Raw genomic sequence first — 16,972 nt, 5'->3', positions numbered from 1 at the left:
GTTGCCGCGGGCTGGGGGACGGCTAATTTAAGAAGGGCTGCAAAGAAAAACCTGGGAATGATAGACCTCACACCTGTGATAGGAAAGCGACTGGAGAGGATGCTGAGGGAGAAGACATTTGGATAGACGGAGGCTGATTATCGATAGTCAACATGGCTTTGCACGTGGGACATGGTGTCTCATGGATTTGATTGAGTTTTTTAAAAAGATACCAAGAAGACTGGAGACCTGTGACTAGTTTAGAGGGAGATGAGCCAATCGAGGGTAAACGGGGCTAGTTTACATTGGGATTCTTGTTCGGTATGAACGAGTTGGGCTGAAGGGCTTGTTTCCGTGCTGTACGACTCCGACTCTCTCAGCCATAGAAATATTCAAAGACTGCTTCTTCCATCATCCTTGGTGGAAGAGAATTCCAAATCTCAGAGAAAAATATTCCCCGACTACCTACTTATGCTGGGGGTTCCCTTATCAGCAGCCAGCCTGTTTCTCCATTCTCCCACAAGGAAACATATTCTCCACATCCATCATGTCAAGACCCTCAGCGTCTTGTATGTCACCAGGTACGAGGAACACGAGTCTCCCAACCCACATCGCAAAATCCCAGACGGATCGTTCATTGAGAAGGGAACAAATTGTTCGGCCTCTTTGAACCAAGTCAGAACTTTATGTTTAGGTTTTTATTATCACTTGTACCGAGGTACAGTACGATGCTTTGTTTTTGCAAGATGCCCAATCTGATCAGGTAATACTACACATTAAATACAATCAGGCCAAACTCAGTATACAATAGGCAGTGCAAAGGGGAAGATACAGAATGCAGAATATAGTTCTCAGCATTGCAGTGCATCAGTTCCAGAGACAAGGTCCCATGTCCACAATGGGGCAGAGGTGAATCTGGCAGTTTCATGGAATCGAGCCTTGTTATTGAAGGACCATCCAGAAGCCTAATTTCAAAGGGGAAGAAGCTGTTCTTGAGTCAGGTGGTGCCCTCAATCAAGCTTCTGTACCTGTTGCTGGGCAGGAGCGAGAGGAATGACCGGGGTGGGACAAGTCTCTGGTTGTGTTGGCTGCTCTCCCGAGGCAGCGTGATGCAGGTATACATAGAGTTGATGGTGAGGATTTTGATCGGTGTGAATGGACTGGGCTACATCTACAACCCTCTCGCCATCTTGGGCAGAGCTGTTCACAAACCAAGCTGTGGGGCCACGGTGGCCCAGCGGTAGACTTGCTGCCTCACTGCGCCACAGGCCCATGTTCGATCCTGACTACGGGTGCTGTCTGTTCAGAGTTTCTACCTTCTCCCTGTGACCACATAGGTTTTCCCAGTTTCCTCCCACACTTCAAAGACGTACAGGTTTGTAGGTTAATTGACTTGTTACCCATTAACTGCTCAAGATGCCTATAGTAGTGACGACAGAAATTGTAGGAAGGAACTGCAGTTGCTGGCTTGTACCGAAGATAGACACAAAATACTGGATCAGTCTGAAGAAGGGTTCCAACCCAAAACGTGGTCTGTCCATTTCTCTCCACAGATGCTGGCTGAGCCACTGAGTTCTTCCAGCACTTTGTGTTTTGCTCAAGATTCCAGTATCTGCAGTCCCCTGTGGCTCCAGTAGATGGAGGTGTTGGCCAGTGGTTCAGACTTTAGACTTTGGAGATGCTGCGTGGAAACAGACCCTTCGGCTCACCGGGTCTGCGCCGACCAGCGATCACCCATACACTGGCACTACCCAATGCACCAGGGATGATTTATAGAAGCCAAACTACAAACCGGTACCCTTTTGGAGTGTGGGAGGAAACCGGAGCACCTGGGGGAAACCCACGCGGTCACATGGAGAACGTACAAACTCCATACAGACAGCATCCGTAGCCAGGATCGAACCCGGGTCTCTGGCGCTGTAAGGCAGCAACTCTACCAATGCGCCACCTTACGCCCTTGTTGATGCAATGTGTTGGGTAAATCAAAGAAAGCAGAATATATGGATCTCCAGAAATCGTACATTGAAGATGCCAAATCAAAACCTACTGTTTAACATAGAAACATAGAAAATAGGTGCAGGAGTAGGCCATTCGGCCCTTCGAACCAGCACCGTCACTCAATATGATCATGGCTGATCATCTAAAATCAGTACCCCGTTCCTGCTTTCTCCCCATATCCCTTGATTTCATTAGCCCTAAGAGCTAAATCTAACTCTCTCTTGAAAACATCCAGTGAATTGTCCTCGACTGTGGCAGAGAATTCCACAGATTCACAACTCTCTGGGTGAAAACGTTTTTCTTCATCTCAGTCCTAAATGGCCTACCCCTTATTCTTTAACTGTGACCCCTGGTTCTGGACTCCCTCAACATCGGGAACATTTTTCCTGCATCTAGCCTGTCCAATCCCTTAAGAAGTTTACATGTTTCTGTAAGACATCCTCTCATCCTTCTAAATTCCAGTGAATATAAGCCCAGTCGATCTATTCTTTCATCATATGTCAATCCTGCTTATAAGGGCTGATTATAAGTTCATATAAGTTATAGGAGCAGAATTAGGCCATTCTGTCCATCATGTCAATTACGCCATTCAATCATGGCTGATCAATCTTTCCCTCTCAACCCCATTCTCCTGCCTTCTCCCCATAACTCCGGACACCCGTACTAATCAAGAATCTATCGATCTTCACCTTAAAAATATCCATTGATTTGCACTCTGTAGTTAATCGGGGGTTGTATTTCTGTATGGCAATATTACTGATCTCCCTAATGCAAGAAGGAATTTCACTCTACCTTGCTACACATGATAATAAAGAACCATTGATCTACATTTCACGCTGCCTCGAAAAGCAGCCAACATAATCTATGCCTTGTCCTGCTCGGTCATTCCTTCTTCTCCCTGCTCTCGGGAGGAAGATACAGAAGCTTGAAACCACGCACTGCCAGATTCAGGGGAGGCTTCTTCCCCTCTGTTATCAGGCTTCTGAACTGTCCTTTAATAAGCTTGTGCACTGTTCAATTCACCTCCACCCCACTGCAGACATTTCTTCTGAAGCCTGCATGGAAAATATTAAAAAGTAAAGTGTTCGCCCTGATCGTTAAGTTTAAGAAAGAACTGCAGATGCTGGAATAATTGAAGGTCGACAATAATGCTGGTGAAACTCAGTGGGTGAGGCAGCATCTATGAGCGAAGGAAATAGGTGACTTTTGGGGTCGAGGGTCTCGACTCGAAACGTCACCTATTCCTTCGCTCCATAGATGCTGCCTCACCCGCTGAGTTTCTCCAGCATTTTTGTCTGCCCTGATCGTTAATGTCATTTCTTCTTCAACAGATACTGCCTGAAACTGCTGTATGTTTCCAGCATTTTCTACTAATTGCAGATTTCCACATCTGCAGGTCTCTGGTTTTCAATTACAATAGAATGGAACCACCACTGAGTTGAAGGGATCTACAGGAAGTGATGCTTCAAGAAGGCAGCAAATATCATCAAAGACCCACACCACACTGGCCACGCTCTCACCTCACTGCTACCGTCTGCAAGAAGTTTCAGGAGCCTGAGAATTGTTATCTCAAGTTCAAGAAAAGCTTCTTCCCATCAACCCTGACCTCGGGTGCTGTCTATGTGGAGTTTGCACATTCTCCTCTGTGCGGTCCGGTTTATTCCCACGTCCCAAAGGTGTAGGTTTGTAGGTTAATTGGCCTCTGTAAATTGCCCACAGAGTGTAGGGAGATGATGAGAAGTGGGATATCATTGCACTGTTGTGATTGAGTGATTGATGTGGACTCGGTGGGTCGAAGGGCCAATTTCCACACTGTATCTCTAAGCTGAACTAAACACCTTGCACACCCCTAACCTCAGCACCAAATCATCCTAGATTACATACTACTATGCTCTGTGATATAACGTGGAACTGCAGATGCTGGTTTATACCAAAGATAGACACAAAGTGCTGGAGTAATTCAGAAGGGCAGGCAGCATCTCTGGAGTAAAGGGATAGGTGATGTTTCAGGTTGGAACCCTTCTTCAGACTGGAGCATCCCTGGAGAATATGGATAGGTGAAGTTTCGGATTGAGACTCATCTACCTATTTTGTTTAAACATCTTAGTGGTTTTGTTTACTTTAAATAATTGATCATTTATTGAACATTTGTTGTTGCTGCTGCATCCAATGATCCTGTAAAGCTGCAGCAAGTATTAATTTCATCGTTCAAGTTCATATCTGGTGCAACTGACAAAGGTACACTCCTGAATGGTGAATGTAGTTGGTGAGGGTCCCCGTTGCAATGCAGTTTTTTCTGTGTCACATTATCGAATTACAAGCAGTTACAAAATCTCGAGTAACAACTCAATATTTGAAGTGTGACGTCAATTGTAATTCAAGGAGCCAGAACCAGGGCGATGGGCCGAACGCCCTCCTACACTGTAGTATGTAATAGCTTGATGTTGAAGGGACACACTGGGAGCCCGAGGGAGGAGCTGGGTTCCGGCTCTGGGGACCATCCATGGGTGACCCAGGCGGGTGGGGCCCACTTAGTGTCACTTAAAGTGGGCCTGCCAGTGCGGCCACTCGCCCTGCGTTAACATCCCGACCGAGGTGAGTCCCCTTTAAGGTGATGTGTGTGCAGGAAGGAACTGCAGATGCTGGTTTACACCAAAGATGGACACAAGATGCTGGAGTAACGCAACGGGACCGGCGGCATCTCCGGAGAGAGGGAATGGGCGGGGTGTGAATGAGCGGCCATTGCTTGTCTCCGTCCCGCCGGACCCTGTTACAGGTGACACCGAGGCGCGCTCCTGATTGGCCACTGGGCCGGAAGTCGGTCCGCCGGAGGGTGGGTCCCCCAGGGCGGAGAGGTGAGAACGGCGGCGGCGGCGGCGGCGTTACATGGTGGCGACCCCAGGGACGTCTCTCTCCCTCCCCCCATCTCTCTCTCTCTCTCTCCCCCTCCCTCCCCCCCTCCCTCCCCCCCTCTACCTCCCTCTCTCTCTCCCCCTCTCTCTCTCCCTCCCCCTCCCCCTCTCTCTCTCTCTCTCCCTCTCCCACCCTCTCTCCCTCCCCCTCCCTCTCTCTCTCCCCCTCCCTCTCTCCCTCCCCCTCCCTCTCTCCCTCCCCCTCTCTCCCTCTCCCTCCCTCCCCCTCCCTCTCTCTCTCCCTCTCTCCCCCCCCCTCTCTCTCCCCCTCTCCCCCCCTCTCTCTCCCCCTCTCCCTCCCTCTCTCTCCCCCCTCTCCCTGCCCCTTTCCCCCCACCCTTCCCGCTCCCTTCCTCCTCTCCCTCCTTCCATCTCTCTCCCTCTCCGCTACCCCGCCCTTCTCCCCACCTCACCTTCCTCCCTCCCCATTGCCTCTCTCCTTATATGTCTTCGCACCCTCTTACAGAACCACCCTCTGTCTTTTGCCTTTCTCACAAGACAGCTTTAACTTTACCCCAATTCCCCCATCCCCATTTAACTCCCTTTTCCACCCCTTCCGATGTCAGCCCATGAGATTCATGAACAATTACCTCCAGATTTAAAAAATAACACCTTTTACAAATATCCGAAGGCCCTTTCACCCGACGAGTAGTGACACGTTATGTGAAAATAATCAGTCATCCAACAGTGGATTGTTCAGAAACATTTATCAAATGTTCCCTGCATTGTGTATCAATAGTGCAATTGGTTTAACTCTAATGGAATAACCACTGTGATGTTTGTCCTTGGATCTAGGATAAAGATGGCTTCACGAGGGAAGAGTGAAACCAGCAAACTGAAGCAGAACTTAGAGGAACAGCTTGACAGACTAATGCAGCAGTTACAAGATCTCGATGAGTGCAGGTATGAGAGGAAGCAGTTTGGCAAAGCTGGTGTTTTATGTCTTTTCTTATTACATTACAGACTTGTTGGGCCAAATTCCACTTTAACTAGCTTTGGTGGAAGTGTAGAAGGAGGAAAAGGGTAACTAGAGAGGGAGTGGCACCCGTCAGGAGTCAAAGCGGTCAACACTGTGTGGAACCACAGGAGATGTGCAAGGTCCTCAATGGGTATTTCTCCTCTGTATTTACCAAAGAGAAAGCCAGGAGGACAGAGGAACTCAATGGAGCAGTCAATGGAAGTGTCTTGATAGCAGTCAGTGTTACGGTCGAAGAGGCGCTGAATGCACTACGATAGTAGTAAATGTTGTGCCTTTATTCAAGAAGGGCTGCAGGGAAAATGCTGGGAACTATAGGCCAGTGAACTTATCATCTGTAGTTGGAAAGTTACTGGAGGGTATTCTGAGGGATAGGATATACAGGAATTTGGACAGACAAGGGTTGATTAGGGATAGTCAGCATGGTTTGTATGTGGGCGGTTGTGTCCCACAAATATGATTGAGTTTTTTGACGATGTGACCGAAATGTTCGATGAGGGCAGAGCTGTAGATGTTGTGTACATGGACTTCAGTAAAGCATTGGACAAGGTTCCTCATGGTAGGCTGCTCTGGAAGGTTAGATCAAATGGGATTCAAGGAGAGAGGAATGAAGCAGAGGGTGATGGTGGAAGGTTGCTTCTCGGACTGGAGGCCTGTGACTGGTGGTGTGCCTGTTACTGTTTGTCATCTGTATCAATGATTTGGATGAGAACATACAGGGCAAGAGTAACAAGTTTGCAGATGATTTTTTTTAAAGTGGGTGATTTTGCAGATAGTGAAGATGGTTGTGAAAAATTGCAGCTGAATCTTGATCATCTGGCCAAGTAGGCTGAGGAATGGTTGTTGGAATTCAATGCAGAAACATGACACATGTTACATTTTGGGAAGTTTAACATGGGCAAGACTTACACAGTGAATGGTAGGGCTCTAGTGTTGTAGAGCAGAGGGATCTAGGAGTGCAGGTGCATAGTTTCATGAAGGTGGAGTCGTAGGTAGATCGGGTGATCAAAAAGGCTTTTGGTACATTGGCCTTCATCAGCCAGAGTATTGTGAATAGAAATTAGGAGGTCATGTAGAAGTTGTATAAGACGTTGGTGAGGCCACATTTAGGGTATTGTGTTCAGTTCTGGGCACCGTGTTATAAGAAAGATGTTGTCAAACTGGAATGGGTGCAGAGAAGATTTCTGAGGATATTGCCAGGACTAGAGGGCCTGAGCTATAGGCAGAGGTTGAGTAGGCTGGAACTCTATTCCTTGGAGCACAGGAGGATGAGGGGTGATCTTATAGAGGTATATAAGCATGAGGGGAATAGATCGGGTAGATGCACAGTCTCTTGCCCAGAGTAGGTGAATCGAGGACCAGAGGACATAGGTTTAAGGTGAGGGGGAAAAGATTTAATAGGAATCTGAGGGGTCACTTTTTCATACAAAGGGTGGTGGGTGTATGGAACAAGGTGCCAGAAGAGGTAGTTGAAGCAGGGACTATCCCAACATTTAAGAAGCAGTTGGACATGCACATGGATAGGGCAGGTTTGGAGGGATATGGACCAACTGCTGGCAGGTGGGACTCGAGTAGCTGGAACATGTTGTCCAGTGTGAGCAGGTTGGGCAGAAGGGCCTGTTTCCACACTGTATCACTCTATGACCTCTGACACTCTTGTGTCTGTAGGCCACTGATTGCTAAAGCTCTACGTCGGATCACAGGTCTGTGCTGCGTTGTGTATCTCATTCAGGCGGCAGCAGCAAGGGTCAATACAATTGTCTGGCAATTGAGAATAACGAGCGGGGAGGGGGGGGGCGAAGTGGTCAGGGTTTGCTTCAGACGGAGACAGGCTACGTATTTCCCCCCCATAATCTCTGCACCCCCTCTGTCCCACCTTGACCAATTTTTCCCAATGGAGTTCATGATGTCTTTACTGTACCTAGGTTAATGACACCGTAGAACTACTTCAATGGCTGCAAGTTACCTTGTGATGTCCTGAAAGGGCGTTGGTTGAATTTTGGTTTATTATTGTCGTGTGTACCGAGATACAGTGAGTAACGTTATTTATACGCTGTCCAGTCAAGTTAGACTGTGCACGAGTACAAACAAGTCCTGCACAAGTACAACCCGTGGTGCAAAGAGAAAAATGCCAGAGTGCAGAATATAGTTACTAGTGTCAGTGAGTGATACAGCATTGAAACAGACCGTTCGGCCCAACCTGCCCACACTGACCAACATGTCACAGCTACACCAGTCCCACCCGCCCGCGTTTGGCCCATGTCCCTCCAAACCTGTCCTATCCTTGTACCTGTCTAACTGTTTCTTAAGCGTTGGGATGCCTCAACTTCATCCTCTGGCTGCTTGTTCCATACGCCCACCACCCTTTGTGTTAAAAAGTTACCCCTCAGATTCCTATTAAATCTTTTCCCCTTCATCTTAAACCTGCTTCCGCTTGTCCTCGATTCACCTGCTCTGGGCAAGAGACTCTGTGCATCTACCCGATCTATTCTCTTGTGATTTCATACACCTCTGTAAGATCACCCGTCATCCTCATACGCTCCAAGGAATAGAGACACAGTCTACTCAACCTCTGCATGTATCTCAGACCCCCTAATCCTGGCAACATCTTTGTAAATGTTCTCAGTACCTTTTCCAGCTTGACAACATCTTTCCTCTAACATGGTGCCCAGAAGTGAACACAATACTCCAAGAGGGAGTCAGAGGGTGGTGAATCTGTGGAATTCATTGCCACAGATGGCCATGGAGGCCGAATCATTGGGTATTTTTTATTTATTTATTTATTAGAAGTAGACATATTATAAAATGTAGTTACATATTATAGTAAAAAAAAACTTTTCATATACATCAGTCATACATTATTAAAATTTTCCATTATCAATTACTTCTGCTTCTAGTGTTTTTATTTTTTATAGAAAGAGGGAAAAAGAGAGGGTAGAAAGTTACAAATAAAAAAGAAAGCAAAAAAAAAAACACAACAGAAAAACAAGGGAGGTGGAATGGATTACCTGTAATACATCAATGGAGATAGGTTCGTAGGTTAAAAAGTATAGCTTTTCATCTGTTCCTGAGTTCAAGTTCCAGTTGGGTCCTCGTGCTGTGCCAATCTATCCCTTCAGATAGTTAATGAATGGAGCCCAAATTTTATGGAAAAGATCTTGTTTGTCCATTAAGACAAGTCTAATTCTTTCTAAGTATAGGGTCTCCGACATTTCCGTAATCCACATTTTAATTGTGGGGGTTGTAGGGCCTTTCCAAAATTTTAATATTAATTTTTTTCCGGTTATTATACTGTAATTGAGGAAGTTTCTTTGGTTTGTTGTGAGTGTTAAGCTTTGTTCTGATATTCCAAGTATTATTAATTTTGTGTCTGGGTCCAGTTTTGTATTAATAACTTCTGAAGTTATTTCAAAAATATCAGTCCAGAAATGTTTAAGTTTTATACAGTTTGCAAACGTATGTGTTAAATTAGCCTCTAAATGTAGACATTTATCACAAATAGGAGAGATTTGTGGGAAGATTCTATTTAGTTTTATTTTAGAGAAGTGTAGTCTATGTAAGACCTGAATCATTGGGTATTTTAAGGTGGCGATTCTTGATTACTAAAGGTGTCATGGTTATGGAGAGAAAGTAGGAAAATGGGGTTGAGAGGAAAAATAGATCAGCCATGATTGAATGGCGTAGTAGACTTGACGGGCCGAATGGCCTAATTCTACTCCTCTGACTTGTGAACCAGTCCCATTATCTCCAGAGATGCTGCCTGACCCGCTGAGTTACTCCAGCACTTTGTCAATTGATTCGTTTCATTTAGAGATACAGCACAGAGCCAGGCCCTTCGGCCTACCGAGTCCGCACCGATCAGCGATCCCTGTAGACTAACACTATCCTTCACGCTGGGGTCAATTTACAATCTTTACCAAAGTCCATTAACTTACAAACCTCTGGAAAGTGGGAGGAAACCAGAGCATCCAGGGGAAACCCCATGTGATCACGGGGAGAATGTACAAACTCTATACGGACAGCACCCATAGTCAGGGTTGAACCCGGGACTCTTGTGCGGTAAGGCAGCAGCTCGACCGTTGTGCTGCCCGTGTTGATGACAATACTTGTTGAGGTTGTGGGTGAAACAAGATAAGGATGACGATTGTTACACTCTACCCTCTTTTGGGAATCAATACCGTCAATAGAGTGGGGCGAGGAGAAAGCAAGATGCAGTTCCACACGTTTCTATTGACAGACAGAAAGACCAATGTAGCACCCTGTCAGCGACACTCATTGATTTATTTATTTTACCCCAATATTTTAGGGAGGAACTTGAGCTTGAAGAGTATGAAGAAACAAAGCAGGAAACATTGGAACAGCTGAGTGAATTCAACGAGTCTCTGAAGAAAATCATGTCTGGAGATATGACATTAGTTGATGAACTCAGTGGAATGCAACTTGTAAGAAGCAGAACGGGGCCTTTGGATGAGTAATTTAGGTTTATTGTTGGCACGTGTACGGAGGCACGGTGAAAAGCTTTGTTTTTGCATGTTATCCGTCAGCTCATGTAATACTCTGCATAAATACAATTAAGTCAAACTCAAGTACAATAGGTAGAGCAAAGACACATAGTGCAGAATATTGTTTTCAGTAGCGTAGAGCACCAGTTCCAGAGACAAAGTCCAATGTTCGCAGTGGGGTGGAGGTGAGTCAGACCATATCCTGACTTATGGAAAGATGGCCTGATAACAGAGGGGAAGAAGCTGTTCCTGAGTCTGGTGGTGTGTGTTCTCAAGCTCTGGGCCTCAGCAGAGATTACACTACCAGTACTCTGTGTAAGTTGGGGGAATCCTTGCACCGAACGGTTTAAGTCTCTGTTCATGATGGCGGTATTTCCTTCAGGGAATCCTGGAGGCAACAACTGCGGGAGGATGAATGGAGTTCATTGCTTCAGTTCAGCTTATCTTTCATTAGACAGTTGGGGATTTAGATTTTTTTATTAAAGCATAGCCTAAGGTTAAAAGATTTTTTATTAATATCAGATCTCAATATCAGTATTTCACTTTGGTGACCAAAAATTGTAATTGATAGGAATTTAGTCTTTCTTTCCACAAGGCAATTTACCGCTTGGAAGGTGATATATATATAATTTTTTTCTTTGTAGCGTGCCCCTTTTTCTTGACTGAGCTGGTTTTCACGGCACAATTTACCTGTGGGAATTTTAAGTGCAAATTGTATTCAGGATATGTTGGCCTTCGATGAGGTTTTGCTCCAGTTTTAAAAGAGATCGGTCGCAGGGAACTCAGCCCTGGCCTTGGTCCTTGGTCTAGTGTGGGTAATGGAATCAGCTGTCGTGGATCTATCCGGAACTGTCTAGGTTAGCCAGGGTTTAGTTACTCACACCCTCGTCTCTGAGTTTGGTTTAGTTTAGAGATACAGCGCAGAAACAGGCCCTTCGGCCCACCGGGTCCACCCCGACCAACGATCCCCACACATTAACACTATCCTACACCCACTAGGGACAATTTTTACATTTACCAAGGCAATTAACCTACAAACCTGTACGTCTTTGGAGTGTGGGAGGAAACCAAAGATCTCGGAGAAAACCCACGCAGGTCACGGGGAGAACGTGCAAACTTCGTACAGACAGCACTTGTAGTTGTGATCGAACCTGGGTCTCCGGCATTGCATTCACTGTAAGGCAGCAACTCTACCGCTGCGCCACCGTGACCGTTCTGGAATTGAGTCCCGCACTCCAGAAACGCAAGTCGTAAAATCACGGTTGAAATTCCACCTGGGATTTGAGGATGTACTGCACTGAGAGCAGAGCCCTTCAGTAGATGGAAAAGCTCCCAGGCATTATTGTCAGCAAGAGTTGAGTCTGTAGGGTGACCTGAGCAAAGACCTACCTGTAACTATCCCCAAACCAATGTCACTGACAAAGCTATTTAATTGTAATGACGTAGCTGTTCATTAAACCTCGTGTACATATTGCTTTAATATTTCCTGCACGATAACTATGTGCTGTAAAATACATTGCAATGCTATAAGTTCACAAAAGATGCCATAGGAATGTAAGCCATGTCTCTTTCTTGTCTGAGAAATTGCACAGACACTTTCGGCCTGAAGCCACTTCATCCCCATCTGTATGTGGATTAATTCTGTTTTAATTCTCTGTGCCATCTCCAGATAATGTTATATAAAAAATCTTACTGCAGGTATAGAGTAGACTGTGCTTGTGGCAGCCTTGTTGCAGCGTGTTATTCTTTTCCTCGTCTTTGGCAGGCAATCCAGGCAGCTATCAGTCAGGCCTTTAAAACCCCCGAGGTTATCCGAATGTTTGCGAAGAAACAGCCGGGGCAGCTGCGTACTCGACTGGCAGAGGTGAGCGCTCTGCACTGATGCTGATTAATCTGCTGTAAACTCCTGCATCTGCTATTTCTGGATCCCAAGTGAGAAGTGTAGAACAGAAACTGATGGTTTCACCGATGATGGTTTGGTTTAGATTAGAGATACAGCACGGAAACAGGCCCTTCGTGTCCACGTTGACCGTTCATCACCCGTTCACACCAGTTCTATGTTATCCCACTCCCTCATCCACTCCCTGCACACGGGTGGAACGTGCAAACTCCATACAGACAGCACCCGAGGTCAGGATCAGACCCAGGTCTCCGATGCTGTGAGGCAGCAGCTCTACCTGCTTCACCACAGTTCAATAATTGTCAACTATGCTCTTATAATTTTAACTCCATTCAGCCCAGGTCAAATTTTATGAACAAAATAAGATTACGTTCTTGTGTTCCTGTGGGTAATAAAGACTGTATTGAGAATAAAGTAGCTGTTACATTTTTTTGTGTGTAAAAGTGTGTGGAGTCTCATTGCACCAACGGGACTGGCATCCATGCTGTGTGATTCTGTTTAAGCAGACTGCATTTTGTATGAATTGACACAGCTAGCAATGTCAGTCAACTTTATGTTGTGAGATCAGATATATATCCTGCCCTTTGTCCACTCCACTGGTCAATGGGGAGGTATCAGAAGAGAGCTTGCAGTGTGAATCACTGGTTAATGACTTAGTGATGACAATAACATTCAGGTGCCTTTGCCCCCAAGAATTCTTCGACCAGTTGTAGCCCCAGAGCAGACCAATTATAGTCTGCATCTCACTCTGGGCCAACTCACCCGGAGGAGAAGCTTCAGCCAACCTTTCCTCAGCTAATTATTCACAGGAAAATCCGATTGTCTTTTGACAGATGCAGTGTCCATGATATCAGTGTGAAATAATTGTAGTAAATATTTGTTAAAGATCCAGGTTTTACGTTACTGTGTTCCTTCAGATGGACCGAGATGTAATAGTTGGAAAACTGCCCCGGGATGTCTACATGCAGCAGAAAGTTGAGATCCTCACGGCTCTGAGGAAGCTGGAAGAAAAGGTAACTCTCTGAGGACAAACCAGTGGCAGTACTGTGGACGTACAAGGCACTGCAGATGCTGCAATCCTGCGTACAACACAAAGTGCTGGAGTAACTCAGCAGCTCAGGCTGAATCTCTGGAGAAAGTGGATAGGGGACGCTCCAGGTGGGGACCTTTCTTTAAACGATTGAAGGGCCCCAACCTGAAACATTGTCCTATCCTTGTCCTCCAGAGTTGTTGCCTGACCCGCTGAGTTACTCCAGCACTTTATGTCCGATGCAAGTAGCAGAATTGTTCTGTGACTTACGATTAGTGACACTTGATTGCGGCATTTTGTCTTGTGGTGACTGAGGTTCGTCGGCTTGTGTTACTGTGCAGGTTGTGATTGCTGGTGTATCTCTGAGGCTGCACAGAATTAATATTCTGACTTTATCTTCAGTTGACGCCAGATGAAGAAGCCTTCCTCCTGACAAATGCCAGCACTGCACTCAGCCATTTTGAGAAAGTCTCTGGAGGTCTCGGTAAGTCCAAGTGTGCGCCATAACGACATCCTTTAAAATGTACACGTTGTGGAATAATCAGTGATAAATGTTGCAGAGTACCAGAAACATGCAGTGCATGTTTGGCTTTACGTTGAGCGAGTGTCTGAATGACAATCCAAAATGTTTCCAGGGGCCACCCACAAAAAAAACATATATTAATCATAAATGAACCAGGTATTAATATATGCGGTTTAGTTTAGAGATACAGCATGGACACAGGCCCTTCAGCCACCAAGTCCGTGCCTACCATCGATCGCATTAGTTTTATGTTATTCCACTTTCACATCGTACACACTAGGGCGCGATTTATAGAAGCCAATTAACCCACAAACTTGTACGTTTTGGAATGCGGGAGGAAACCGAAGTGCCTGGAGGAAATCCGCACGTTCATAGGGAGAACGTGCAAACTCCGCACAGACGGCTCCAGTGGTCAGGATCAAACCTGGGTCTCTGGAGCTGTGAGGCAGCAGCTCTACCACTGTGCCACAGTCATACTTAAAGATAGAAATGCTAAATAGAGCCTATATTTTATTAACAGATGATTAAATTTAAAATATTCACATTATTGCAAATTAAACGGAAATTTTAAACATTTAAGTCATACCGGATCCCTTGCTGAATCTTCACCGCTTGTTTCTCGATGAACTATATCTCCCGTGTTCTTTTTAGCAGCACTCAGGTTGGCAACAGAGTTTGCAGTTGTACGATCCAATCCAAAATGTACCAAAATGTGATGCCAGAAGCCTGTGTTAGTTGACTTCTAAATTGCCCCGAGTGTGCAGAAAGTGCACGTGAAAGTGGGATAACATTAGAACTAGGGCAGCACGGTGGAGCAGCGGCAGAGTTGCTGCCTCACAACGCCAGAAACCCAGGTGCTTGACTGTGTGGAATTTGTACGTTCGCCCCCCCCCCCCCGTGACCTGTGTGAGTTTTCTCCAAGTGCTCCGGTTTCTTCCCACACTCCAAAGACATACAGGCTTGTAGGCTAATTGGCTTGGTAAAATTGTACATTATGTCTGGTGTGTGTAGGATAGTGTTAGTGCGTGGCGATCGCTGGTCGGCACGGACTCACTGGGCCAGAGGACCTGTTTCTGTGCTGTGTCTCTAACCTAAACTAAACTAGTGTGAACGGGTGATCAATGGTCGGCGTGGGCTCGGTGGGCCGCAGGGTCTGTTTCCACAATGTGTCTTCAAATTCAATCAATCAATCATTCAAGACAGGTAGTTGTGTGGATTTATCTCCAGCAAGGATGTCTATGAACTCTTCTGGAGTTTAGAAGGATGAGAGGGTATCTTATTGAAACATATAAGATTGTTAAGGGTTTGGACACGATAGAGGCAGGAAACATGTTCCCGATGTTGGGGGAGTCCAGAACCAGGGGCCACAGTTTAAGAATAAGGGGTAAGCCATTTACAACGGAGATGAGGAAACACTTTTTCACACAGAGAGTTGTGAGTCTGTGGAATTCTCTGCCTCAGAGGGCAGTGGAGGCCGGTTCTCTGGATACTTTCAAGAGAGAGCTAGATAGGGTTCTTAAAGATAGCGGAGTCAGAGGATATGGGGAGAAGGCAGGAACGAGGTACTGATTGGGGATGATCAGCCATGATCACATTGAATGGCGGTGCTGGCTCAAAGGGCTGAATGTCCTACTCCTGCACCTATTGTCTTGTCAATTGTCTACCTCACCTCATGGACCATCATTTTATAAACCACATTGGCAAAGAACATGGCAACTTGTGCTTCAGGGTAGTAAGTGATCTGTGTGTGAATACATTGATACATTGAATGTGAATATGAATTTTTGTATGAAACAACATAAAAGTTTTACCAGTGACACAATTTTACCACACTTTCTTTAACGAAACAAAGGTGTTATTTATTAATATGTAATAATTAATTATTCTGGATCAACTGTTTGTAATAATGGTACATGACATGTGTGAATAGACTTTACCCATTGATTTAAGCATGATTGGTTTTAGAAAGTTCAAATGGTGTTTAATTTCAATGGGCACAAATCAGATATAAAAAGAGATTGGACTTTTAAGCTGGAACTGAAATTCTGCACAAAGTGAACCTTGTAGTTTTCCATTAGCTATTTTATCAAAATTGTAATCTTTCTCAGGTGCTTGGGATGCAAAATGGTTGCTGACGGCAATTTTGGCATTTAGTGTTTTGCATTTGCTGCTTTTTAGCATATTTTTGAGGCGCTGGTGAAAAGCTGCAAGGTAAAGATTGGACGTCAGTCTGTAGGCAGAGGCAGAGGCACCCCTGGGCATTCCGACTGTTGCCTGAAGTCTCAAAGCAGACAGAACAGAGGAATGGATGTGTTATTCACTCATTCCTCTGGCTGCTGCCAATGCAAATGCCCTGAGTGCATGAGTGGAAGATGATAATGGGGTGCAGGTATTTAAAATACTATCAAGGGAAGTGGGAGGACAAAGGGTAGTACAGTGGTACAGCACCTGAAGGCAGGATCAAACCCGAGTCTCTGACGCAGCTGCTGCCTCACAGCGTCAGAGACTCGGGTTTGATCCTGCCTTCAGGTGCTGACTGTGGGGTTTGCATGGTCCATCTGTGACCACGTGGGTTTCCTCCCGCACGCACAAAGACGTGTAGGTTAATTGACCTCTGTAAATTGCCTCCAGTGTGTAGAGAGCAGATGTGAAGGTGGGATAACATAGAACTAGTGTGAACGGGTGATTGATGGTCGGTGTGGACACTGTGGGCCGAAGAGCCTGTTTTTAATGCTGTGCCTTTAAATTCAATTAATCATTCAAGATAGAAAGTTGTGTGGCGTTACCTCCAGCAAGGATGCCCATGAATAAAGTGCAGTCTCAGCACTAACCCATTGTGTCTCTATATCAACTTGCAGGAACTGGAGATAAAGTCCTTGCCCTTGCCAGTTCGGGAGTAGAGATCACGAAGAAATGAGCAGGGATTTGTATTCTAGTTTTTTAGAGAATTGTCTGTTTGTTTGTATTTTAATGTCCTGTTTCACTTTTGAATGATCCGGAGCAAAGTGTAAAGTTGAAACAGAACCTGTATATACATAATGTTTTGTACGCCCAGCCTTTCCAAATATTTTCTGTATGTATTCCGTTTAAGACACTAAGAGTAGCATCATGAATGTATCTCCTTTATAAAATAAAATCCAAATCTTCGTGTA

The 16,972-nt window shown here is 45.5% G+C and overlaps 1 protein-coding gene across 5 annotated transcripts; it reads left to right on the top strand.

Annotated features, from left to right (window-relative positions):
* Positions 1–4,763: 4,763 nt before the first annotated feature.
* Positions 4,764–16,972, top strand: lzic (leucine zipper and CTNNBIP1 domain containing). 5 transcript variants are annotated; one of them, XR_004416586.1, is made up of 8 exons: positions 4,764–4,852; positions 5,680–5,792; positions 10,172–10,307; positions 12,133–12,231; positions 13,185–13,280; positions 13,700–13,781; positions 16,679–16,804; positions 16,862–16,972. XR_004416586.1 is itself a non-coding variant. In XM_033048515.1 (7 exons), the coding sequence occupies exons 2-7, from the start codon at positions 5,692–5,694 to the stop codon at positions 16,735–16,737; spliced, it is 573 nt and encodes a 190-aa protein (XP_032904406.1). In that variant the 5' UTR covers positions 4,764–4,852; positions 5,680–5,691; the 3' UTR covers positions 16,738–16,972. The 5 variants fall into 5 exon arrangements, 4 of the variants coding, with proteins under 4 accessions (XP_032904406.1, XP_032904407.1, XP_032904409.1 ...); XM_033048515.1 differs by having other exon boundaries at positions 16,679–16,972; XM_033048516.1 differs by having other exon boundaries at positions 4,796–4,832; positions 5,685–5,792; positions 16,679–16,972.

Source organism: Amblyraja radiata, chromosome 31 (genome assembly GCF_010909765.2).
Source record: "Amblyraja radiata isolate CabotCenter1 chromosome 31, sAmbRad1.1.pri, whole genome shotgun sequence".
NCBI lineage: Eukaryota > Metazoa > Chordata > Chondrichthyes > Rajiformes > Rajidae > Amblyraja > Amblyraja radiata.
This window is presented reverse-complemented; position numbering and strand designations above follow the sequence as displayed.

What these genes read in the sequence shown, in the direction of transcription:
- lzic (XM_033048515.1), top strand. Translation starts at nt 5,692, where the DNA reads ATGGCTTCACGAGGGAAGAGTGAAACCAGCAAACTGAAGCAGAACTTA. An exon ending in CAAGATCTCGATGAGTGCAG is followed by an intron (nt 5,793 to 10,171) that starts GTATGAGAGGAA and finishes CCAATATTTTAG; the next exon opens with GGAGGAACTTGAGCTTGAAG. An exon ending in TGCGTACTCGACTGGCAGAG is followed by an intron (nt 12,232 to 13,184) that starts GTGAGCGCTCTG and finishes GTGTTCCTTCAG; the next exon opens with ATGGACCGAGATGTAATAGT.